Below are 27,322 nucleotides of genomic sequence, written 5' to 3' on the forward strand. Positions count from 1 at the left end.
CATGTGGACAGGATGGCTTCCCTATTGAATTTTATAAAGTTTTTTTAGGAGAATTGATCATGCCCCTGAAGAATTTATTTAATTATATAAAAGAGGGAGGCTTGGTTCCCACATGCTCTAAACAATCAATAATTGTATCCTTTGTTAAAAAAGATAAAAATCCAGCGGATGCCCATCAGTCTTCTGAATTCAGATTATAAGATTCTAATGAAAGTGTGGGCAGGGCGCTTTTTGTTTGCCGCCCAAGAGACAATTCATAGTGATCAGACTGGTTTTATCGGAGGTAGATCGATGACGGCAAACACACATTTTTAATACATGCCTTGGACTATTTTAATACAAATTCTATACCGGCAAGTATTGTTATGGTCGACACTGAGAAGGCTTTCGACCTAGTGAATTGGAGTACCTTGTTCTTTGCCCTTGGACGGTTTGGCTTCCCAGCCCAGGTCTTTAACATGCTCCGCAATATTTATCAGGGGGCCACGGCCCAGGTAATTATAAACTCAAAACAAGCAGGGACTATAAAAATAAAACGTGGGACCAGGCAGGGTTGTCCGCTGTCGCCCCTGCTTTTTACCTTTTTTATAGAGCCTCTTTCAATTAAATTACGAAACAATCCTGCTATCCAAACACCTATTTGTGGCATGCCTAGGTTGAAACTTTTCGCAGATGACATAATTTTATATTTATCTCCGGATAAAGACAATCTTGAAATTGTTTTAAGGGAATTCAAGAACTTTGAGTTAATTGGCGGTTATAAAATAGATGCAGATAAAACCGAAGTTCTCGCCCTTAATACAAATGTAAATTCCTTTCCAACTTGTTGAAGAAGGCAAGCAACTAACCTTGATCCCATCAGATATCTTGGGATATATGTGTCTAGCCAGTATCAACAGCTATATAAACTGAATTATTTAAGAATGAGGGAGAAAATCAAGAAACTTTTGGAACAATGGTTGATACTCCCCCTATCGATAGTGGGTAGAGTTTCTTTAATTAAAATGTCTATACTTCCGCTGTTAATATTTCTCTTTTCCAATGTCCCAATTAAAATAAATATGTCTTTTTTTAGAGAATTAGAAACCTTATTTAGAGAATTCGTTTGGGGAAAGAAAGTACCAAGGGTAAAGTTGACAGTGGTCCAATTACCCATTGCACAAGGGGGGTTAGCTTTGCCTCATTTGAGAACTTACTATGAAGCAGCTTTTCTAGACCTAGTGTCTGGACTGATGGGATCTAATTGTACTAAAGATAGCTTCGTTTTAGATCGTATGATTCAAGAATCAGATTCACAAATTCAAGTGTTTTTAAAAACTTCCAAATTTCCCAAAAAAAACAGGTATAAGACATTGAAGGATCTTGCTTTTAGACTTCAGTCGTTTTTTAAAAAGACAGGCTCTTCTGGTCTCCATTATTCAAAGTTGAGAGAAGCCTCTAGTCTTGGCCTTCGGTTTCGATTAAGACATCTTAATAATTGGGAAAGCTGTGGACTATCTGAGCTAAGACATTTCATAATTCAAAACAGGGCGATTTCCTGGTCAGAGGTAATGGTTAGGGTGGAGAGCCATTTGAAACCCTCCTTCTTTGAATATCTGCAAATTGCTCACTTTTTAAAAAACACGAGTGGCATTTTCGATGCCCCAAATAAACTGGTGGTAGCCCTTTATGGGGCCAGAGTGAGTGGTGTGGGGAACTGGTACCGGTTGCTATATAAACAGGGTCAAGAGTCTGTCTTAGAGAGCCACTTGGCTAAAATAGATCGTGAGACATGATGTACTTTTTCATTGAATGATTGGGAGGCTTTGTGTCTTTTAGGAAACAAATCATTGCGTGCTGCAAATTTTAAAAGGATGTCCTTCCTATCTTGGTGGCTTTCATACTTAACTCCGGCTGCTTTAAAAAAAAGATTTCCAGGAGTGGAAAATAATTGCTTCCGTTGCCAGGCTATTGGGGAAGGCGGATTGCACCATATCTTTTTGTCATGTCCACGGTTGAGGCCCTTTTGGGAGTCAATTTTTGCAGATATTAGGTTAATAATCGGGAAGACTGTTTTGGTAGAGGCCGAGGCAGCTTTATTTGGATATTGTGGGGACAAAGTGAGGTTAACAATGGCCGAGAAAGCTTTTTTATTCATTTCTTGTACGGTAGTCCGCTCCTTAATTTTACAGAATTGGAAATCTAGTGAAGCCCCCTCTCATTTGAAATGGTTTAATAAAATGAAGAGGTCTCGAAAATTTGAAGAAGCTTATGCTAGACGGATCGGGGCCATTAGAAAATTTGAAATAAATTGGAAGTTTTTTATGGATTTAGAAAAGTTAAAAGAGGGACTTTAACACTGGTTTTATATTTTGGATATTGTAGCCATCTGGCATTGTATTTTGGATGCATTTGCACTTTCTTCACCATTGCACTTTATTAGATGATCGATTTATGGTTATTTTGGATTAACGAGGGTAACAGCCGTTTTAGTTATATTCTTTTAAAAAAAATAAAATAAAAAAAAAGTCGATTTTAAACGCCGGAATAATAAAGGTTATTTGTGATAAAAATGCACTTGCACTTTAATGGATATTGCACTTTAGAACCATTTTCAACCACGTGGGTTGGCGCACTTTAGGCTACCTAGCTTGCATATTGCTAATTAGAAGCTATCGTATTTGTTTTACTAAAATGTTTATTTTTAATGATCTGAAGTTGATTATGTATTTTTGTATCTAAGGCCTTGCTCAATAAAAAAAAAAAAAAAAAAGAAATGTTCTTTTTAGACTTCACCAAGAAACAAATGATGGACGGAATGCTGAACAATGCAAACATTCACCCATGTCACAAAGATCTGGATTTAATCCATTTATTTTTTGCTCACCAGTGCACCCTAGTTTGAACCCAGCCATATACAAATCAGTCTTGACCCTGCTCCTCAAGACAACTGTCAACCTCGAACTGCCAAGCCATGTCCTCCCTGGTCTGGAAACAAGCATGTGGGACGAATTTTGGGGCCTCACACCTTATTGGCCAGGCTAGCTTGAATCCAATGGCAGTGAGCATGGAGCCATGTCTGGGCATACCCTTCCCACTTAGAGCAACAAAAGCAAAAAGAACAAATGATGGACGGAATGCTGAACAAAGCAAATATTTACCCCCTTTCACAAACATGTGGGTTTAATCCATTGTTTTTTTGCTCACCACGCCACCCAGTTTGAACCCAGCCATATGCAAATTAGTCTTGACCCTCATGGGAACAGTCCAGCCCAACTGCCAAGTCAGGACCTTTGGACTGGAAATAGGCATCCTGGAACCGGATTCTGTAGGGGCTACTGAGGTTACTGTGAGAAATATTCTTTTTAGACTTAGTAGCATTTAAGCGAGCTATAGCAGAGTTGGAGCTGTCCCATTCTCTTTCTATATTTCAAGACCTGCCCCACTTTGCTTGTTAACCAGGGCTTCCAGGAAGGGGAGTGCTTTATATGAAGTATTTCAAATACTATTATACAATAAATACGCTGTCCTTGCCCAGTGTGAGAACGTGGATTGACAAACAACAACATGTGCACCATGTTCAACCCCATATGGGAATGGGGCAGGCCACATTTAAAAAGCTACTGAGGATTTACTCGGCCTTCAAGGTAATATTGGAGTAACACATGTTATCAACTCCCTGGTGCAGGATGGTACAATCAAAATTAACTGCAGGACCACCTCCACCCAAGTTACTAGGAAAATTCTGAACTTGGAATCTGGCCAGCTTGAATTAAAAAATGAGCAACCCACAATTGCTTGCCCTATTAGGGAGCTACAATATTATTTCATTACAGGAGACATGGGCCACTAACCTATGTTATATCCAGGGTTACACGTCGTATTGTACACCGGCTACCCCGGGGTTCTCAGGAATGGCCTAGGGTGGGTTGCTAACCATGGTATCCACCACATTTCCCAGTCGAGTTATTAGAACAAACCTCCAGACACTTTCAGTTACCTTAGTTACTGTACTGCACTGAGAAGTTTCTGTTAATTATTATACTTGTTTTGATTTCAATAATCTTGTTAGTGCCAATGCTGTGAGCCATAAGTAAGAGATATCTTGCACTAATTCTGGAGAACCCTCCTTAGTATTATGGAAGAGTGATTTCAATACTTGATGTTAGTAGTCAGGTATGGTCATTTGTAGCTTAATTGACATTCAGGGACAATCATTAACACGATGCCCTCAACCAGCGTATTGTTAAATACTATATACAGTGTGCTTTTGACTTGTTTATTAAATTCCCGGTATTTAGCATCATCTATTGTTTTTAGTTTTTTGATGTTCTATTTAGTTTTTGTTCTGGATATGGAGTTTTAGGTAATGTTTCCAGTGATCATAATTTGCTCCGAATATCCTTTTACTCTAGTGAATCACCAGTGGAGACTCATTGGCTGCCTGTACCCTTACTTGTCACCAAAAATGAAGATGTACTGCAGAAATGGGAAGACGTTGACAAATCAAAATTATTTAGCAGTATTGTTACATGTAATAAAGAGGACTTCTTTGTATGTTTGAATGATAGCGGAGGCCCACTAAAGATCACCACATGCCGCAGCTCATTGTGCAGCTCCACTGGGGAGCTGGTGTCTCTGCCAGTTTCGAATAGCATCCAGAACCCTTTAAGATGGTTTGATTCAGATTGTCCTATGACACTTGCAGAGCTGCTAAAATCTGCTGACCTCATTTGAAAGTGTTCAGGGGCTTGTAAGTTGGCTATGGCAACTAGGACAAGAGAAATCAGAGCTGCAGCCTCTGAGTCTGTTAGCGGCTAGTATTCTGAAAGACTCATATGGATTTTGGAAGGCAAGCAGTCCCAGGATGCTTGTTTCCCGTCCAGAGAAGACCTGGCTTGGCAGTTCGGGCTGGACTGTTCCCATCAGGCACAGGGTCAAGACTGATTTGCATATAGCTGGGTCTGAACTGAGGTGGCGAAGTGAGCTAAAGAAGGATGATGGATTCAACCCAGATCTGTGACTGGGGGTGAGTGTCTGAAATGTTTCAGCGCTCCGTCCATCATCTCTTTGTGTTTGCTTTGCTCACCCTAAGTTGCCAGGGTATGCCCAGACGTGGGTCCCTTGTTCACTTTGCCACTGAATTCAAGCTAGCCTGACTGTGGAGGGGTGTTACCCCAAAACTGGTCCCATGATGCTTGTTTCCGGTCCAGGGAAGACCTGGCTTGGCAGTTCGGGCTGGACTGTTCCATGAGGCACAGGGTCAAGACTGATTTGCATATAGCTGGGTCTGAACTGGGGTGGCGATGTGAGCTAAAGAACGATGATGGATTCAACCCAGCTCTGTGACAGGGGCTGAATTTCTGAAAAGTTTCAGTGCTTTGTCCATCATCTCCTTGTGTTTACTTTTAGAAAGATGGCGTTCCTGCTCCTATTCCTCTGTGTCTGCAATCTATCTCCAACACACATCTGGAGTGGGTAACAGATGAACGTTGTGCATTCCCTCTAGTCAGTCACACACAAAGGGAGCTTAGGTGTGACTGATGGGGCATCTACATCCTGATGGGTGGTCCTGGGCAGGAGGGGTGAAGGATCTGAAACACCTGAATAGGACGTGTCCTGTCCCTATATAAAGGGCTGCATACTCCTCTGGAATTAGTCTAGAGCCAGAGCTGGGATCAAGTGGAGGAGCGCTGTGCACTTCAAATTCCCTCTTTGAAGTCAACCCCACTACAAAGGCACAATGGGTAAAAGTATTGGGTATTTGGCCCTACTACTTCACTTCACTAATGGACCTGTGAAGAACTCTGCCAGGAGGAAAGACTGCTGTACTACAAGGACTGACACTCTGCTAGACTGCTGCTCTGGAAGAACTGCTTCTCTGCTGTGCTGCCCTGCTGCCTGCTACCCTCTGCTCTGCTGAGGAAGGACTGGACCCATGTCAGAGTTACTCCAAAGGCATGCTGGCTTGCCCCCTGTTCTAAGTCTTAGGGACATCATAGGCTTTTCATCAACCTGCAATAGCACCTGGACTTTGCTTGCTGCAAGTCTTGCCCTGCCAAGTAGTGCCAATCCAGTCCGGGGCCTTTGGAAGTAGGTAAAAAGTGCTGCTACATCCAGAATCCACACATTGATGGCGTTTCACCAATCAGAACCAGCGCATCTCCCTAAACGCATCACCGCTGCTCCAAGGACTGATGCCATTGCCGACTACGCGGCACATCGCCTCCAGTTCTCGATGCATCGCCATCATCCTGCGGTGCACAAATGACACATTCCCGATTTGCGTTGCTTGGCGACTACGCATTGGCTACAATGCTGTGCTTTCCAACAATACATCACCTTTTGATTCTTCAACTTGTCCCTGTTAATGATGCATCCAAGGTACTTTCCAGCAGGCCAAGGCTGGTCCCTATATCTGACCTGTGCTCCATCGCAGTCGGCCTGGACTTTCATATTTGTCCCAGTCTAGCATGACCAGATGGCCCGCTCGGCCCTTTAATCTTTTAAGAACTATGTTTTCATTTAACCTTTACAAATTCATAACTCTGGTTATACTTATTGGATTTTTGTTGTTTTGTTCACAAAAATGTACTCTATGTTTCTAACTTGATGTGGAGTCTTTTAATGATATTTTCAATGTGTTACTTTTGGCAGTGTTGCACAAATACTTTACGCATTGCCTCTTAAGTTAAGCCTGACTGCTCTGTGCCCAGCTACCGGAGGGTGAGCGCAGGTTCATTTAGGGTGTGTATCTGGCTTACCCTGACCAGGATTGTGGTTCCTGCTTGGCAGGGTGCATACCTCTGCCAACCAGAAACCCAATTTCTAACAGTATTTAAAAAGTAGGAGATGCACTTTTAAGTTTTACTTGTCCTGGTAGTGAAACACTCTTAAATGTGTTTTTTACTGGCACAAGGCCTACCTCTCCCATAGGATAACATTGAAGTTTCCTCATTCAATTTTATAAGTGTTATTTCCAACTGAGAACAGGTAACCAGTTCATGTTTGGTGAATCTGGAATTGGAATTCGAAATCCTAACTTATGGTGAAGTTGGATTTTAATTTTCAATTTTGAAAATGCCACTCTTAAAAAGTTGCCATTTACTTGCCTTAGCTATTTTATGACCTGCAGCCTGTCTCTGCTTACATGACTAGGTGTAGTTGATAGGCTTTGTGTATTCTTCTTAGACAGCCACACACAATGAGGAGCTTTGGTGTGACTGAATGAGCCATCACTGGCAGGATGGGAAGGAGGAGATGGGCCCAGCCCCACTTACACCTGAATAGGATATGTCCTGTCGCTACACAGTGGGCCGCATACCCCCTGTATTTAGTCCAAAGCCAGGGTCAGGAACCTGTGCACCTCAAAAACATGCCTGTAGAAGCTTCTCCCCACTTCACAGGCAAAACTGGTTTTACATACAGGACCTCAGACACCAACTATTCAGTACATTTCTGGACCTGTGGATTCTTTGCTAAGAAGGACTGCTGTGCTGCTGCAAGGACTGCCACTCTGCTGGACCACTGCTCCCAAGGAACTGCTGCACTTCTGTGCTGACCTACCACCCTTTTTCCTGGGTGAGAAGGAATGGAACTCTAGCTTTTGAACTAAAACCCAGAGAGGGCTAATTGTCTGGACTCCTGATGTGAAGCTTCAGGGACACACAAGGCTTCCTACAGCCTCGCACCTTGGACGCTGCCATCTGTGTGTTTACCCTGCCAATTGGTGTCACACCAGTTCTGGACCCCTTGAAGTTTCCTAAGGTGATTTGCCAGCCTCTGTTTATTAAGCAGAAGCTGTGCAGTGCAACCCCAAGCAGAACAGACACATCGCCGCTGTTGCTTGGATTGGACCTGTAGTAAAGACCTACATTGCTGCCACAGCCCCATCGGAACAGTCACTGCACGAAGCATCTTCAGCGCAGGCCCCTGGATCCCTCATCGCCGGTAGTTTCAACTATGATGCCGGACTCCGTATCACTACTTTGCTGCTCTTTGGAACCGAAGCATCGCCCCGACTGTTCATCACATCCTCGAAGCTGGACTTAGCATTGCAAACCCCATTGACAGGATCCTCAACGACAACGTATGCCATCGCATCGCAGTCTTGCTGTATCTTGGAACCAACACATTTCGTCTGCTGTGCGACACATCTTTAATGCGGATCCATGCAACACTCCACACACCAGGATTTAAGGTACTTTGTTCAATGGGCCTAACTGGGTCCAAATAGCCGGTCCGCGCTCCATCGGGATCAACTTGAACTTGTGCCTTTGGCTCAATCTGGCATGACCAGATAGCCACATTTGGCACTTTGTGCTTTTTGCACTATTTTCACAAAAATCTTTAAAAGTGCATCACTCCAGTTCGACTGATTGGATTTGTAATTTTGGTCTTGATCTATTCATTAGAACAAGGCCTGGTTTTCTGAGCTAGTGTGGGATTCTTTTTGTGTAGTGTTTACGTTATTACTGTTTAAAGCGTTGCACAAATACTTTAGACATTGTGCCTAAGTTAAGCCTGACTGCTCTGTGCCAAGCTACCAAAGGGATGAGCACAGGTTAGTTTAGGGTTGGCTCGTGCGTCCTCCTGACAAGGATTGTGGTTGCTGCTTGACCAGGGCTCACACTCCATTCGACCAACAACTACATTTCTCAGAATCTGCCTCTTATAATCAAGCAATGCACATCACACATCTCTGTGCCACTTTTAGCACTTATGGCTGTGTTGTACGTAGTTTTTATTGTGATAGCCATTTCATCACATTGTTCTTAATAACTGGAAAATTCTTACTTACATCTGGTAGATCAGTATATGTAATTTAAAATAAGCAAATAAATAATGCATGCTTGTTGGACTAGCCAGTTTGCGTAGTGTCCTACATTTAGAGTAATCAACATCCTAGACATGAGAGAAGTATTTATTCAGGGCCATGAAACTAAATAAAAGTCTTCACCAACCCATTAATCAAGTCAAGTCAAAGTACTTTATTCAGCAGCCAAGAGCCATAAAAGCAGATAGTTTTAAAAAAAAGCCCATTTCATTGAAATACATTCTATACATAAAACTAAGGTCACATAAATCTATTAAAAATTTCGTTACAGAGCGAATAAAAGACAGTCAACATTGCTGTTTCAGTGATCAGATATAGAACTTACAGAAAATACAACATGTAAAGTGCAACAGTGCCAGGCGTTCGGCCAAGAGCTATAGGTATAAGCCCATAAAGTGCACAGTGTATAGTTCAGGAAAACATATTTGCACTGGCTGGTAAAGCAAGGTGGCTACTGCAGCGACAACCTTTTCCTATGTCTAGTGGTCCCTGTTAGAAAACTTGCCACCCCAAAGCAGACCATAGCCGAAGATAGCATTTGATGATAAAGCAGAGCTGGCCTGACTTGGACAAATTGACAATCTCTAAGTAGTGGAAGTATATGTTTTCTGTGCAAAAGATCATAAAAGGCACAGAAAAACATGAAATGGAGAGTTTCCTGCTCCAAATAGTGGTCACTTGGCAGGGTTTTAATGAGCCAGGTTTCGAGGATCCTTGGGGAAATGCCAGTAGCCAAGGAACCAGGTTCAGACAAAATCTGGTCAAAATGAAGCAATGATACGCTATGTTAATATAAGATAAATATGGTTGCATCTGTGGACTCAAGCTCAGTGTGGCAAACCTTCTTACAGAGGGTTTGACTAGCTCTGTCTCCTCCCTAAGCCTCTGCCGCCTGTCCAAAAACTGCTGTTTAAAATCTCTGATTGCAGTCTTGCCCAAGGGCCCAAGGCTCAGGAACAGGTCAGGACGTCCGAGCCATCTTGTCTGTTCTATTATGTATTTCAACCACGGAATGTGTAAAGCCCCCTCCAATGCAATACATTCGGTAATTATATAAGTTGGTTTCAATTTGGGATCGGACATGTCTAGATTCTGAGCCAGCGCAACAGCGGGGCAACCGTGATCTGATCCAAAATGTAACCCACCCCCAATTCCTCATGTAAAATAAAAGTAGGGGTCGCAGCGGAGACCACAAGGAGTTTGTACATAAAATTGTTCTCAGCTCCCTGAATTTCCTTCACGTCCTTGTAGCCACAAACGTCACACCCGTACGTAGCCATGAGGATACATTTTGCATTATAGATCTTCAGTAATGCGAAAAGGGGCTTTCACCTCAATCTTTTTGCAAAATTCAGGGTGGCCCCTGCTGCGCTAGTTAAAACATTCTTTTTGAGTGTTTGATGCACGCACTAAGATCCTTGTTCATCGAACAGTACCCCTAGGCATGGAAACGTGGATACTTTAATTAGTACGGCCCCCTTGCAGTAAAACTTGGCCTTGTCTGCCTTTTGCGAACCTATTGTCAATTGTGTGTGACTTCTTAAAATTTGTAGTTAGATCTAGTGAATCCATAAAAGCTATAAAACCGTTTAAAAGTTGTTGAAGGCCCAATGCAGTTTTGGCCAGTAGAACTGCGTCATCAGAGTACAGGAGTGCAGGGATCATCTTAGTGCCAGCCCTGGGTACATCTTTACATCTAGATATTAGGAAGTTTCCTAATTTACAAGACTCTGAGAACAATGACAGTAAGGGAACACAATGTGCGCAACTAACACATACAGTACCACCCAATTGAAAAATGTTAGATGCTCAACTTCCTGTGGTTCACTGTCATCAAAACCACAATCAATAAAAGTGTACAGTTAAGAAGGAACATCAAAAAATAGAGTCCATGAAATGTTTCCTTCAGGTTTCAGTAACCTTTTATTTTTTTCTTATTTCAAATTTGCTGATTCTTCAACGAGTTGCTTCAATCGACAATACAAAATCGATTTGTAGATCACAGTTGCATTTTCTATAGATCAACAGCCTTTCTGCCTACGCGTTTCGTCCTTCCCTTAGGACTTCATCAGGGCTGTAATAATAAACAAATAAACATACAATTTACACCCGATTTTCACAATATACCAAAACCATGTGATGCAACAAACATTTAGTTTAAATGACCTGATTCTAATACAGACACTTCCTATAATAATGATATATAGCACCCCTCACCAAATGAAAAAGGCAACAGTGACTTCTATAAAATTAATAAATTAACAGTTTCCAATAAACTATAGTAATGATTGTTAAACTTCACACACCTTGTATTTTAGAGAGAAGAATTCTCTTCTTTTTCTAAACATCGAATACTTTGTGTCATAAATTTGCGGCGCGCAACCAGATATCTATAGTCAATGGGAAATGAAACATGTATTGAAAATTCTCTTCTCCATTTAGTTTAAAAGAATTCATCCATATCCCTTTCTTACATGTTAGAAAATCACATTCCCCAACGTTACTCATTGAACCAGTGTAACCTGATATATGAACTTATGTCTACATAAATACATACATAATTATTATGTTCTTATAATAAAGATCTCTCTTCTTGTTCTGAAAATGAAATATTGCTGGTCCCTAATTAACAGCGTGCCCCCAAATCTCTGTGATGGATGAGGAATAATACCTGTCATATACATTAATTTCATTGATAGTTTCCAATTAAGGCTACTCAAGAACTCCTTACTTTTATATTAACAAAGGTCGCACTGGGGGGAGGAGCCAAGATGGCGACCGAGACGGCAGCGTAGACTCCCGGCTCCGTGAACCTCCGCATCCCGCACGGATATCCTGCCTGAGATCCTCAACCTGTGCTACGTGGTCGTGTTTCTGAAGGAGAGGGGCTCCCGACTGTGTGACTCCGAGGTTTCTAGCCGTGCTATCGCCGGAGAAAACTGCATCGGAACTTTACGGCCTGTGCGGCCCTGGAGCCGGGACATCGAGTGGACGCCGTGGCCGGGTGGCAGTGCGACAACAGCGGCCGGAGGTGACTGGGTGGAGTCGGCCCACCGGAGCGGTGCCAAACTCGGCCTACATTTCAGCGTGGTCGCTTCTACTGCCCAGTGTAGCTGACCGAGTGCATGACCGGGGGTGCAAATCTTAGATCCTCCGGTGACTGCCCCTGCCTTGCTGGTGAGCTGCCCGGCCGCCGTCCGTATCCTGTTCCGATCATTGCGGGCCGCCCCCGGACTTCTACGGGAGCTGGTCCGTGGTGGGGACGACTGTTGCCCGTGACCACGGATAGTTTTTTTGCCTGCCCCCGGAACCCGGTCACCCGCGACGTGGCCATCGCGACGCTTGTCCCGGGGTCCCGGCCCCGGTGAGGGTCGGGCATACTTGGCGGCCATCTTGGGTCGATGAAGCCTACCATCCTGTCCGCTGGGCCGCAGCGGGCCTGTGAGCGTACGATTATTGGGAGTGTGGCGGCGAGATCACAGAGAGCTGAGCTGGGGTACGGCGACCTCCTCGAGGCTCTTGGTACTCTTCACTCCTCCTTGGTTCATGGTTTCGTGATCTTGGGGAGTAAGCTCGATGGTGTGGCGTCGGAGTTGGGGCAGTGGCGGCCCGCCTGTCCGCACGAACACAGAGTCTACCCACACTGCGTGCAGGAGGACGCTGTGGCGGCCACCCCTGAGGTTAGTACACGACTGGACGCCCCGGCCAGTGTGCTACAGTGTGTTCGACCTTCTGAGGGCCTGATCTGTCCCGGAGGCGTTGGACCTGAGTGGGATGTGGTGGCCTCATCCCGTGCATGCCCTCCTGCGACCCAGAGACAACTCCAGCAACTAATGTCTGCTTTGGCTGCTTCTGCCTTCCTGAACCTTGCGTGCAGTGCAGATCCTGGGGCAGCACTGGGAAGCCTGTTTCCTCACGCGGCGGACTGTGTTGATGCTCAGAGACTTCCACCCCGCCTGTGTGCGTCGCTTCTCTGTCGTTGTTGGACATTCCTCTGCCTAGAAACATTGGGTATGGTGCTGGGTCGAGGGGTAGGCATGGGCAGAATTCCACAGAGTGGTCAGGGATGAGGCTGGCCCCTCGGGGGTGGTCACCTAGTGGACGGGCGGGCTTGGGGTGGTGTGCTCTCCTGACATAGCTACTGGCACAATAGGTGCATAATGCTCCCCATCGTGGTTTGAGAAGATTGTTTTTGTGCTGTTCCTTGTTACCTTTAGGGGAACCTTACCGTGCGGGAGGGAGAAGCCGGGGGTCTGTTATGAAGGCCCTCCTCCAGTTTATAAATACTTTCTCTACCCCCCCGTCTGGTGGGGGTCCTTTCCTACTTCTTTTTCCCTATTTTCCTACATTTCGGGTCAGGTTCCAGGGCGACAGGCACACTGCTGGGGGGGGGGGCCGTACTCATCTGCAGAGGTGCAGGGTGGGGGTTTGGGGGAGGGGATTCTGTATTCTTTCACCTTTTTTCCATGGCCTCCTTTTTCTTCTCTGATTCTTTTTGTTTCTCTTTTTCTGGGATCAGCGTGATACACCTCCCTTTGCTATGCCTCGTTGCCGTTCCATGTGTTCACAACTTCAGGGGTGTTCTTGGGGAGTTCTGGCGGGGGACTGCGGGCGCAACTGTATACTATGTTTTTACCCATCCTGATGTTCTTGTGTTTGCGCCATTGACCGAATAGATTGCTGTAAATCGCTAACGTTCATTACTCTGCATATCCGTGATCGTTGTTTTTAAAATTGCTTGTCACCTGATCCTTCTGCTTTGTTTCATCATAAAATGAAAACCTCTTTCTCCTGGTGCCCTACTTACGCTGTTCACAGTATTAGCAGTACGATTTTGCTCCCCGAAGTGCTGCCTGTGTTTATACTTGTCGTTATTGCTCTGATTGCTTAGCGGCCGGCCCTGGGGGGTTGTAGGCCCATACTTGTTCTTATTGAACTGTCAATAAAGGTTTTCAAAAAAAAAAAAAAAAAAAAAAAAAAAAAAAACAAAGGTCGCACTAACCTAAATTGATCTTTGAAATAGAAAAGTCTCACACCTAATTCCTTATTAAGTCTCTAAAAAATAATAAGAAAACAAAAGGTCCCCATTGAATTAGTACCTAGCAGTATTTACTAAAATCAGGAGGTGAGCAATGGGTAAGCTCAAACCTACCTTGAATTCCATCAATTCTTATTTCTCATAATTTCTTCAATACTCCTCTTTTCACTATGTTCAAAAGATAATCACTGTGTAAAAAATCAAAATCAAGAACCAGAAAATTAATCACAATACTGCCACCCAAAAAATATTATTCAACTAGACTGTTTTTAGCTAAAGTCATCCATTACCTAAACTACTGCCATTCGAGATTTCAAAACATATCATAAAAATAATCAATTATTATTTCTCTGGAATGGAATTATCTCGAACACCCAAACTTCCAAATTTTTCACAAGGTGTCAGACAAACTTTTTCCACACCTGCCAATTACGTCACTGATCAGACTTATACACCAGTCAGTTCATGGTTGAAATATCCCATCAACATTTTATTCTCAAAAACATACTCAATCTGTTAACTGACAGTCAAGAGTTCAAAACATACCTTGAAAATAATCAATTATTATTTTTCTGAAATCCTTCAGTCCTCCTCCTTTCACTAAGTTCAAAATCTTTCACTCTGCGACAAAAAAAGCACAAAGTACCAAAGAAAGACTATTAGTCCCTCCACTTTTATAATGTTATATTTTATATTTTACTGTTATGAGTTCAAGATATCCCCTAACAAAAACTACTAGCAGTCGACTTTCCCATAATCTTACTCTGTTTACTGACCAATCACATTAAAACAATGACATTTGAGCCAATCACACTCTAGAAATACTATCCCACTGATTACCATACTACGGCTTCCATTCTGGTCAGCCATCGTAAACCAGCCTAATAGATACCTTTTACAAACTACATCATTAATATCAATCTACAACATTAAAAAACCTTTAATATATGATGATATAACTGAAAAACACCTAAAATGTTAAATCTCCATTACTTCAACAAAAATCACAAAGATGGAATTAGCCCCAACTCGTTCTCGAACTCACAAATGTCCAAATTTTCACAATGTGTAAAACAAAGTATTCCACACCTACCATTTGCGCCACTAGTCTGACTTATCTGATTCTCAAAAACATGCTAAATCTATTAGCTAAACTCAACTTATGTACTCAATTATTCAAAGCATGTATATTAACTGCCCAGTAGCGCCCTAATTACTATACCAGTCTAGAACTCACGACCTCCAAATTTGTATTAACACCATATTATCTCAAGGAGCAATATTCCATTCAAACTGTGATACCACATGGGCTTCTAATTCTCATGAATAAGATCTACCACATATCTTAACTACATTTTTATCATTAATTACTTCATAAAAAATATATCTAGCAACTGAAATAGCACACTAGAAATAATTACTATTTGCATCTCACGTTGTATATCGACTGCCCAGTAGCACCACAATTACTATGCCGGTCTAGAACTCGCGACCTCCAAATTTGTATTAACACCATATTATCTCAAGGAGCTAACACTCACCACACGATCCAAGACTGCTCCTAAACAGTCTATTATAACAAATGTCCGACAACAATATTCCATTCAGATTTTAACTTCACATAGGCTTCTAATTCTCAAAAATAAAATCTAACACATATCTTAACAGCATTATTATCATGAATTACTTATAAAATATATATTTCAACTGAAATATCACACTGGAAATAATTACTATTGGCATCTCACGTTAAATCCAAACCCTTGATGACCCAATGTTTTACTCTGGCAAGATTATACCAGTCGATATGAATACAGACTTTAAATCTTGTCTAATTAATGTTGCCTAAGACACTGTAACATAAAGCCCGAACTCGTCCCAGTGTTCAACAACATCACATTGTCTGTACACACTCTAAAAGGTGAAAACTATGTGAGGAAATAGTGCAACTCAGAGTCAATGTTCAAACCAAAACGCACCGCTCTACATCTACTAATCCATCTGGATTCTTGCTGTCTCAGACGTAACACTAAGTCTCCTCCTCTTGGTCCTAATACAATTTTCTGCACACCATGAAGTTTAAATGACTTATTTTCACTGTGCTTAGATTTAATATGTTGGTATAAGGGAGACTTCACATCCTCATTTATGATTGCCCGTCTATGCTCTTGTATTCGTAGTTTCAACATCCTCTTAGTACTCCCAAAATACACCTTGGAGCAGTTACAAATGATCACATACACAACACCTGTGCTATTACAATTCATAAATTCATTAATAATATAAGTTTTATCTGTATTACATTTGAATGATTTAGTTCGATTAAGGCCAAGAGCACAGATATTGCAATTATTACATGTATAAAAGCCTTTGGGTGGAGATGGCAACCAATTCGTGCCCTCATCCTGTAGCTTCTCTACATAGTTTTTCGAAATCATGCTCCGCAAATTTGGACAGTTTCGATAAGTGATTACCGTTTTTTCCGGAATTATGACCACTAATCCAGGCACACCTTTTAGTAGACTCCAGTTTTTATTTAAAATTCTGAATATCTGATTAGTCTCTCTACTGTACGTCGATATAAATGCAATCCTGTCCTTAGCTTTAGACTTCTTAATTGTTGTTAAAGGGCTCTCTCTTGTAATTTTCTCTATCTTACTTCTTGCTTGAGAAAGAATTCGTTTGGAGTAGCCTCTATTTAATAATTTGTTAATGTATAGCGTAAACAGCAAGGGTGCTAAGCTGCTCCCCTGCCAAACCCCCCCCTCCTTACTACCCAGGTTTCTGTCAGGCTGTCATCGTCATTGTACCTTACCGCTGCTGTAGTATTTTCATGAGTGGTGTGCAGGAAAGAGGCCAATTCTGCATTTAACCCCATGTCACATAAGATCAACCACAGCTTAGACCTATTTACACAGTCAAAAGCTGAGGTTAGGTCCATATGTAAAACTCCCTTCTTGGTGATGGTATACTTCCCAATCACTAGGTGCAGGTTAAGGCATTTGTCCAGTGTCCCTTTCCCCTGCCTAAAGCCGTACTGTTGATCGGAAATAATCTTAAAATGGTCAAGCCAAACTGTTAGGCGATCCAATATTACTTTCCCCAAAATTTTGGCAGCTGAGTCTAAGAGAGTAATCGGTCTATAACAAACAGGGTCATCCCGAGCGCCCTTTTTGAAAATGGGGATGATAATCGCCTTGGCCCATAATGAAGGGAAGCCCCAAGAACAGGCAGCATTAAAAACATGAGCCAAAATATTGGCCCAGAATGTGGGATCGGCCTTGTACAGGGGTCTTTCCTCCAGATGTTGAAATGATAGCTTTATAGACCTCATCTGTGCTAAAGTGGACAGAGGTGCTTGCTAATCCGGGAACTATTTGTACCACAAGCTCTTCTAGATTTGCGTCACTATAGATGTTTCCAAAGTGCTGGATCCTATGCTCAGCAGGTATCGTACAGTCTCTACTGGAGTTTGGTGTGTCTAAGTAAAGGGGACTAAATCTAGGGCTATCACCTAAGACACTAGCTTGGCTGAGGGCATCTCAAGCCTGCTCCCTTATCTGCTTTTTTCTTTCCTGTACGGCAAATTTATATGCCTTCCTACAACTCCTGATTGGTGTTGCATCCCTCGCGTTTCGTTTAAGGGCCTGCATTAGCTCTTTGTGGGAAGCCGAACAGGTGCCGTCAGACCACCTTTTGAGTTTTGGGCATCTTACTCTAGTCTTGGTGGATAAATTGGAGGCTATCTGCTTGGTAATTTTGTCAAAGGCATTTAGGATGGCTCTATCATTGTAGTGGAGACAGGGTTCTGCTTGCACACATTGCTATGTTAACATAAGCGTATAAGAAGTTAAACACCATTTTGACACTTTTGCCGCTTTTGCCGCTTTTGCACACAACACTACATGTATCTGTTGTTGTAAGTTAAACTGCTTGCTTTTCTTCACATGAGAATGGTCTGTTTTTCACATCCCTAGACTTACACCGCAACCTCAGTCTGTACACTGTGTGCAGAAAACTTCAAGGTCATAATAACAATGTATGATGTTGATTCAGGTTGATCGGCCCACAATCTAGACACAACACGCACACAGCTGCAAATATCTGAAACTCGGGTGCCTTTAATATTGCATTGCATGCATGAGGCGGGCACGTGGAGAAAACCTTTCCAACTACAGAGAGCGTTGCTGATCCTGTGATGTGATTAACCTCTGCTGATCTTGGAGGTATGGGGTTCCCCATTCAAACCTAGAGACCTTCTATTATTATAAAACTAGCTCCTAGCCAGGGGAAGGTGGTACACAAGGCGCTATAAGACCTGTTTCCACTATCATTATAACATGATTTCTCCCTTTATGTTTTATGGAATTGTAACAATGCTGATTGTTTTATTTCTAATCACTTACCTGCTTATGTCAGCCAAAATACTGCATCTTAGAGCACGTAGTTAAAAATAAACATTTTAAACTTTTCAGTGTCTCTGATTACTCACGTTGCAGACTTATATGAGAATAAAAATGAAATAGTGTTCTTGATTCCCACCATTCCTGAGAGTACCCTAAATCGCTTGTTCTGGGTTGTCTAATCATTGGTAGCTTCGCAATAGTATGGAGAATGAAAGAGACACTGATGGTAGTCGGATAGGGGTTCTGGGTACTGAGGTGAGTTTTTTGGTACACCACAATTCACTGAGGTCTTGGTTTCCAGTGCATAGTTCTGTGCATGAGCAGAATCCCTGCAACATCATGTGGGGCAGGATCCATACATACTTGAAACTCCGGGGCACAGGAGGTATACAGATTATCTAGAAAGCTCTCTGGGGTAATCCTTTCCCACTTCAATCTCCGCACTTGATCTTTGGTGCTAATGTTAGAGATTTGACTCGCCACCCCCCCTTTAAGGCGGCGAAAAGGAAGGATCCAATATTAGAGGATTCTGATCACTATGGCAGTTCCAGGTAACGCTTACATTTTTCACAGCTTGCGTTAATAGTGCAGAAAGCATGTTATAGTCAATTATACTAGAGCTATCACTGCCTACATAGGTAGGGACCAGGGCAGACGTGTCTGTTTGCGGTAGGCAGTGTAAATTATGGGCTGAAAGGAGACTTTCTAAAAAAGTGCCCAATGGTGTGTGCTCAAAATGATTTGACAACTGAGAGCTGTCCTTCTCCTTCGACTTGGAAATGCAATTAAGGCAACAAGGATGGATGTTAAAGTCCCCTAATATTATTCTGTCATGGTGAGCTTGTCTTCGTTCCCCATAACATTCCAGAAATTCATCTAAGGCCAGAAAATGTTCAGTCTTGTGGGTTCTGGAGAAGGAATTATAAAAGTTAACCAATAACAAAGTGGGAAGATTCTTACATGACTGTTCCATTGCTAGCACATGGGGTGATCGACAGTCCATCAGTTTGACTTGGTAAGAAAGTTTGGTAGAGAACATTAAAAGAAGACTCCCCCAGCTTTGCCCATGTTCGAAGGGGTAGCATGTTTGCAAAATGAAATAAAACTGTTCAGATAAAAGCTATTATTGGGCTCCCACGTTTCTTGTATGGCAATAATATGGTGTGTAGCAAGAAAGTGTTCCCAGGCTATGTTGCCCTTCTTCGAATTAAGGCCAGCTATTTTCCAGGACAAGACCTTCATGTGGGGGTCACCAGGAATGGCTGGGTGGGATTAGAGGGATTATCCAACAGAAGTTGGAAAGTTGGAATGTAGAAGCAGGTACAGTTGACTTAGTGAGAGCCTTAGGTGGCGACTTCATATCCTGCATTTTGTTCTGCCGCTGACATTAGTCAATCATTTTCGTCAAGACCCTAAGGGCTAGCTAAAGGTATGTAATGATTAGTCAAGGGTAAAATTGGGTTCACATTTCTGTCTTGAACGAGCTCAACCAGCTTGAACGGTAACTGCCAGGGGGGATTTGCTAGGGGTTGTTTAAAAGGGTAAAAGGACTGCAAAGAAACTGTTCTAATTTTAATTTTAGTACCATCCTTATATTGGCATCCTGCTAGTGCTTTGGCCTGCATGGGGTGCTTGAAGTTAACAATTATGCAATCCCCACAACGTTTTGCCTAGTCCCATGGCCAATCCAACCCACTCTTCTGGCCATAATGATGTCAGAGGATATTTTAGGACCATTGATCACGTTGTTATTGCACCAATGAATGGTCTTGTGTATAAGGTCTAAAGAAGTTTCCAAAATACCTGGTGTAAGTGAAGGAACCCCTAATAGAACAGCAACTAGGGGTGCTGATTGAGGGGGGAGATGGAGTATTCAGTGATTTTCAACTGTGGCCATATTAGGGTGGAAGAAAGAACATGTGGGTGGTGGACCTTCTTTGGCTGTTGCCTGCCCTTTCATATGGGCCGCCTGAGGTAGAATAATCGACCCCCGGTGTGTAAATAGTGTTAATTTTACTAGAAGGGAACACACCCACTGGTTCTTGAGTACTACTCGCCTGGGGGACTTGGGTCAAGCCACCAGATACCAAATGGTCCTTCCATAGATGAGGCTAGAGGCATAAGGGAGGATCTTTCTCCCACTGGGTCCCTAGTTACATCCAGCAGTTCTCCATTCCTTACAGAGCCGTGCTAATTTCTCAGTCTCCATGGTGAGCCTTCTCTCAGTCAGAGCGATCTACTTCGTAATAACACTTGCCGCTCTGGTTAGGAAGGAGTCTATGGTCCCTGCTGTATTATTTCCTGAAAGACCCCCTTGGCCGATAGTCAGTTTCCTTTTACCCATTGCTATTTGGTCTGGAGATGCTTTATGTGTACTGAGGTACAGAAATACGGCTTCTTGGAGTATCTATGAGAAATACGGGGGGCACTCCCAGGGCTCTAAACATAGGAACTAAAAAGCAAAGTAACAGAGAATACAGTCAGGGATCACCATTGAAAGGAATTGTGCAAAGTACCTTATTCCTGCCCTTGAAAGTTCGATCCAAAAAGCTGTAAACTGGGTAAGTCCTGGCCTGATCGCACGGCTCCAAAAAGAGAGCCAAGAGACCTGGCCCAGCCCAGCCTCTTTCGGCCGCTGACGGGCGCAGACGAGCCCGCCCTTGGCCTGGGCTTCGCAGGAGCCTCCAATTGATTTTATAGCGTCTCCGGGCACAGAGCGATGGCGTTGGCGGCAACAAGCCGCAAAGGAGGCTAGAGGTTGTGGTCTTTACCTCCTGGTCCCCACAGCAGAGGCAGCAAAGAGTAAACGGGCGTTAATCATAAGGGTATAGAGAACCGATTTTCACAGGAAGAGGGTATTGGTTGACTGTCTTTAAAGGGCATTAGTTAAATACTGGGCCCATTTGCAGTTGCTAAAAAGCCCTACTCCTGTTGCTTATGGAGTGTGACACATAGATATTATTTAACTCTGCACACCTACACAGGGATTTTTTGTGGGTCATGAGGATAGGTCTGCAGTGGGGACTGTACTTCAGGAGCGGGTTGGCAGTGGAAGGAGAGACTCCACCATACCTCTGTACTAAGAGTGCCGGCAAGCGTGCCCTTGAGGGAGGGTACACTGCATGGAGAAACTGCAACCCATTGAAGATGTCCTAGTTACAGCTTGAGCCTTGCATGGACACCAGAGGAGACACAGGCTGAAAATGGTATCCCCCTACCCTGCTCTATATGCAGAGGTTTCTGTGCCTCTTGGTGACCATTAGGACTCACACTCTGCCTCTGCATAAGATCTTTCTTCAACATACTCCCATCTCTGTGTTGGGGTCACCAGTCAGGTGACGCTGCTAATGGAAGTGAGGTGGGTGCATGCCCCTTTACCCAGGTTCTACCCTTTATACTCTTTTTGCTGTGTCTGTATGGTCCTTGACTCAGCACTGCCGGGGCAGTAGGCAACACTTCGTACAATGGTAGACACAATGTTCCAGGTCACACCTATTCAAGAGGGCTGCCACCCTATCCTGTGCCCTTGGAAACTTAGCAGACTGATTCAGAGACAGAATCTAACCAGCACATACTAGATTCCCTCATCAACATCATCTCACATTACTTTTACTGGATTTGCTGTTCATTTGGGTAGGTGAGGGCAGTTTCTGAACTCATGTTGAACCCCTTCTCTTGTCTGCCATGTGCTGCTAAGAAATGATTTGCATGGAGGCCATGGCTTTACTATTACTGCTGCCAAGTCTTCTATTGCACATGAAATATTGCTTCGCAATCTGAATGATGGAGAACTCTGACCCTTCCCTATTTGTGTCTGTTCTGGTGATTTTGTGATCTGGTGCTGCGATCAGCATTCCTGTAGCTCTGAGCTCTGAGCTGGGCAGTTCTCGTCCCAGTGTTGTCAGTGTAATGATTGATCCTTAGGATAACGATTATGATTCACAAACAACAAAAGGCCCTGTTATTAGAAAAATTAGGTAAACACTATTTGTGCATTTGTGTCATACACAACATGCCCTTGCTCATGTTTCACTTGGATCTATGTGTTTAGGAAGAAGGCCACAATTAACAAACTGTTATGGAAAACCTGCTATAAATATACCTAAATAACACACATTTTGCTGAATGTTACATGTTCTGCTACAGTAAATCTGTTAGATTGAATTCCTTTTTGGATAAAAAGGGTGTTCCTTGCCCTCGCCCTTAAGTACTTAACGTTGCCTAAATCTAAAGCTCAGTTTAGCCTTAATTCTGGCCTTCACCCTGCCCTAAATGCTTAAACCTTGCCAATCCCTAAAGATCAATTTAACTCTAATCCTAACACTGGCTCTAGCCTTAGATTAAATGATTGAAGCATGCTAAACTATAAAGCTCAATTTAAACCTAATCCTAACTATAATCCTAGCCGTAACCATGGCCATTACCCTAACACTAAACCGAAGTGGAAATGTAATGCACACTATAGCAGTTACCATGACCCTAATACTAACTCTGTCAATCACCATACATTTACACCCTTATTAATGTTGAATAATGACGAAAATGTTTTTTCTCTTTATTTTTCATTTATTGCACTATACAATTGTTATTACCATTTTTATGCATTTACATTTTGTTATAAAGAATTTCTTTATACAGGATCCTCCAGAACCACATAACTCTGTTTCGTTTCAGTAATCTTTTGTACATATATAATCATACCTCAGTGGCAGCTTCCAGCTATTCAAATGAGTTGTTGGTTTGTAATTACTATTGTGGCTAACATCTTTCATAAGAGGGGAAGAAGGGATTTGATACTACAAACTTGTATGCGTCAATAGATTGAGATAAGGGCAAGCCACCAGCATAGAGGAAGAATGGACGTTGACTTAAATCCCTTGGAGGTACAAAAGATAATTTACAACTCTCACAGGTGAGAAATACTCTTCAGACCAAGTCCTAATCCAATTTGATAGGCAGACCTAAGATGTAGTGTGTATTGAGGCTCAAGAGACAGCTTGCACCACCTAATAACCTGTACTATAATGATGCACTTACCTACCAGTTCAATGTATCATAAAATATAAATATAAATAACCAGGCAGATTTCAGTTTAAACTGGTGAGAAATGAAAGTACAGGCTCTCTGTTTAATCAGAACACCTAATCATTTTTCTTTTTAAGACACTGCAACACAGAAGATCATCGGGTGACGAAGACTGAAGTGTTTAAGAATTTCAATTGGAACTCTGAAAGGTAAGAATTCCCTTTGAAACATACAGTATTGGAAGTTCCAATATATCCTTTAGAAATATTTGCTCTATTTCAAGGTGGAGCAGTAACTGAAATCTCAACATGCATTCCCCCATCACACCCTCATCAAATTCACTTTTTAAGTTTTATATACCTTTCTGCTGTAAAACTTTGGTGTTTTCTTTTAAAACATTGCCCTTCTGGAAACAGCCTTTTTTTCTACACTCTCTCTCTCCTTTCTCGAGTTTAGTTTCTATCTTTCCCATGCCCTCTAATGCTGTTCACAATGCCCACAGAAAGGAAGCAAGTAATATCAGTGGTAGTAGGCCAGTCTGATGTTTATAAGTGAAAGTGCTTGTTTGTTGCTAATTGTGTTTTGTGCAGCTGCATGGATGGGTAAATAAGTGTGAGGTTAATTTGTTTTTTAGAGGGTGGATGGATGAAAGAATGTATGCATTTTAAAACACTTTAGACCAGTGATATTGCTCAATACTTAATAGGTTGTAAAAAACACTTTATATGGAGTTTAAAAGGATCTTTTGAAACAATTTTTCGAGTCTATTGTAAATGGTGCATTTTAAAGCACATAATGCCCAATGCACTAAGGGACTTTACTGGCATGTATGACAAATGTTGATGAATATATTACAGTGCCTCTAAATAGGACATAGTGCTGCCCACAAACAAAAACCTTGCCCATACCTCCGTACAAAAAATGTTGTCGAGAAATTTTCTTTTTTGGTTTGTGTTTTGGGATCATTAGAGAAGCAATTTAACTTGGGTCGACATTGCTGATCCGAGTTTAATTTTTCTATACAACATTTTTAAAAATGGTGGATGTGTTGCAGTGAGGATGTCATATTTCAGGAACCATGAGACCTATATACTTCATTATGGTCTTAAAATATACGTCTGGGGGGTCAATTAGTTTTATAGAGGCAGAAAACAACTCCTCAGAGAAACCATTTTCAAGAATGGCAGCTATAATAGGAAGAAGAAGAGACATATATAGAAATGAAACAAAAAATGTTTTTTAATCCTTTTATATATATATACCAAACAATGTTCATGATCTGAATATGAAAAAATAAATGTTTATCACTCCTGTTTTAGACACATTTTCATAGTTCACTTTATTTATTTGTTTTGGCAATCGCTCATGGTAAATTTGCAGAATGTTAAACATTTGAGAAGAGCATATCAGCAGGGATATATTTTTTTGTAGCAAAGGTATTGCAAGTACATGTGCGTGTAAGTTCTATGGGTAGAGGCTTTCGAAATTTCATAGGTTTTAGCACCCCATCAATATCTTCCCAACCAAATTCACACAGATCTTTCTCTACATTTGCATGATCCAAAACATTTACACATCTTCTGATCAAGTAGAATGCTCTTTTATTGTGGTCACAGACAGAATATAACATCGGTGGACAGATCTCTTGATCTCACTGTACCAAAGATTCTCAAATGTGTGATAGTCAGAACTCGTTTTCCACACAGGCACAAGGCATTTTCCTATGTCTTTATAGTCACATTATTCTCCTGTCTCAGCAATCCTTTAAAAAACTTTGCAGGTTCAGCAGTTAAAGCTCCAAGCTTTGTTCATTGTGTCATCACCCGTAAGAATAAGTGCCTTGATAAGAACACTGCAAAAGACACAAATTTAGAACAAATCAAAACATTCACTCCCAGTCAAGAGATCTGGGTTAAATCCATCATTCATTTGCTCACCATGCCACCCAGGTTAGACCTGGCCATATGCAAATCAGTCATGACCATGTGCCTCATGGGAACAGTCCAGCCCGTACTGCCAACCCTGGCCCTTTCTAGACCGGAAGCAAGCATCCTAGGACCAGTGTCGGGGTTTTACCCCTCATCAGGACAGTGAGCCCAGGACCCACTCTGAAGAGTGCAAAAAATATTCTCTCTGCTTGTCACTGCAAGCTATTAAAATGGAGCAGAAGAAAGAAAAGCAATGTTCCATTTTTGTTTCCTTCAAACAGCTGCTTCAATTATGCTCTATGACCTGACCTACCTTTCACCACGGTTGCTTGCTTTGCCAGCAGGCATTGTGACATCAGAACTCGACTGTAATAACTTATAAAAGTCAAGCTCTGCTGTCTTTTCTTTATAATCTGTGACTTGGTGCGTCACAAGTCGCCCATTATAAAGAAATTTGTGACTGCCATTTACACAAGGGTTACAGAAACCAATTTATTATAGGAGGTATTGGAGTTAATTTATTAAGTCAATTCTGGTTCACTAGAGGATGTCTGTTCAGAATCGACATTTAGTGCTCTTTGGTCCCGGGATTTGACCCTACCTCGATGCCATAGTCAACTAAAGTTTGGCCACTGTTCAGGTCAATTCACAATGGAAAGAAGCGTTGGCAAGGCTAATAATTTTTTTCCTATGCAAGATCTATTGGCTTTCTCAATCTTTTTAAGGTCAAGACCTGCTGTAAGCAGTATAGCGAGTACAATCCTGCCTCTTGCTTGCCATTGGTTAACTCCTGCATTACTTTTCTATCCTGGCTCCTTATTGGTTGGTGCCACGATACATCACATCCGTTTCATCGGAAGGAGCACTAACCAAGTACAATTCAATTACGCTTTTTGTTATGTGTTACTAATTGTTTGTCACCACAACACCTAGCACGGCATGAGGTTTCATGTTTTTGTTTATAACCATTGTGCCCACTTCACGGGCTGCCATGCACAATACTTAAATATAAATGGGCCCCGCTATTTATATCTTAGCACGGTGGCCGATTTCAGCATGATGTTTTAATGACTATACATGGCCGCCATTCTTTGTTTTAGCACGGCCCCCGCATTTATATTTTTTCCCATGGCACAGTGTAGCCCACACCCTGTTTCTGGTGGCTGTACTGGACAAACGTGCTGCTGAGGTGGTGTGCTTGAATGACATATCTTATATAAACCTTTCCTTACTAGGGTCCTGTCACAAAAATTGCACTGAGCCATGGAATACTAAGTAAAACATGGGCTAATCTGTACAATATTTGCTGTTCTCGATGTGACATACTAAAGAGAGCTACAGGCGCCGCGCTTTATTTTAGCACAGCACCCGCTTTTCTATTTTTTCCCCTGGCGCAGTTGAAGCTAGTGCAACCCACACCCTGTTCCTTGCGGCAGTACTGGACAGACCTGCTGCAGAGGTGGTGTGCTTGAATGATGCGTCTTATGTATATATTTCCTTACTGGGATAGTGTCACCAAAATTGCACTTAGCCCGGATTTACATAGTAAAACTTGGGCTATGCTGCACAATTTTTGTTCTCGAAGTGCATTCTGAAAAGAGCTATGGGTGAACATTGAGATGATATTTTATTTAGGATATTTCATAAAGCATAAATATTTATTCTTTTAAGTGCTTGTTTGATGTGCACCGTAACGCAGCTCGTATGATTGTGGGCTATTCTTTTAAAATTAGCAAACCTGAGCGAAAAAAATGGATTTCTCCTGTTAAAATTGCTAGAAAAAGTAAGCGAGATGTGGTTTTCCTAAACTTCAGCGGTCATGTTGTGCCAGGATGCAGTTTACTACTCATTCAAGGAATTGCAGACTTTGAACTGATCGATTAATTCTAGAGTTTTTATTTTCCCTCTGCAGAGGAAGTCTGTCTCAAGTGAGTGCAATAAATACAACTGTGGTGGCATCTGAACAGCCAAACTTTTTAGGTAGGGCTCAGATCTTGGCAAGAAAATTCTCTTCTCTTCGGTGCCTCTTGGCAAAGTTTGAAATTCCTCCTGCCTTTGTATACACAACTTATTTAGATACACTCAGCGAGCCTCTGCGCAAAGAAATGTA

The 27,322-nt window shown here is 42.2% G+C and overlaps 1 protein-coding gene across 2 annotated transcripts in view; it reads left to right on the plus strand.

The window, feature by feature from the left end:
• Window positions 1-27,322, plus strand: part of LOC146809832 (histo-blood group ABO system transferase-like) — a 944,014-nt gene that overhangs the window by 472,976 nt on the left and 443,716 nt on the right. For both annotated transcript variants that reach the window (XM_085616683.1, XM_085616682.1), the window contains exon 4: window positions 23,422-23,493. In XM_085616683.1, coding sequence (XP_085472809.1) covers window positions 23,422-23,493 — 72 coding nt within the window. The remainder of the gene's footprint in view (window positions 1-23,421; window positions 23,494-27,322) is intronic.

The sequence above is a fragment of the Triturus cristatus genome, chromosome 7 (assembly GCF_964204655.1).
Source record: "Triturus cristatus chromosome 7, aTriCri1.1, whole genome shotgun sequence".
In the NCBI taxonomy this organism is placed as follows: domain Eukaryota; kingdom Metazoa; phylum Chordata; class Amphibia; order Caudata; family Salamandridae; genus Triturus; species Triturus cristatus.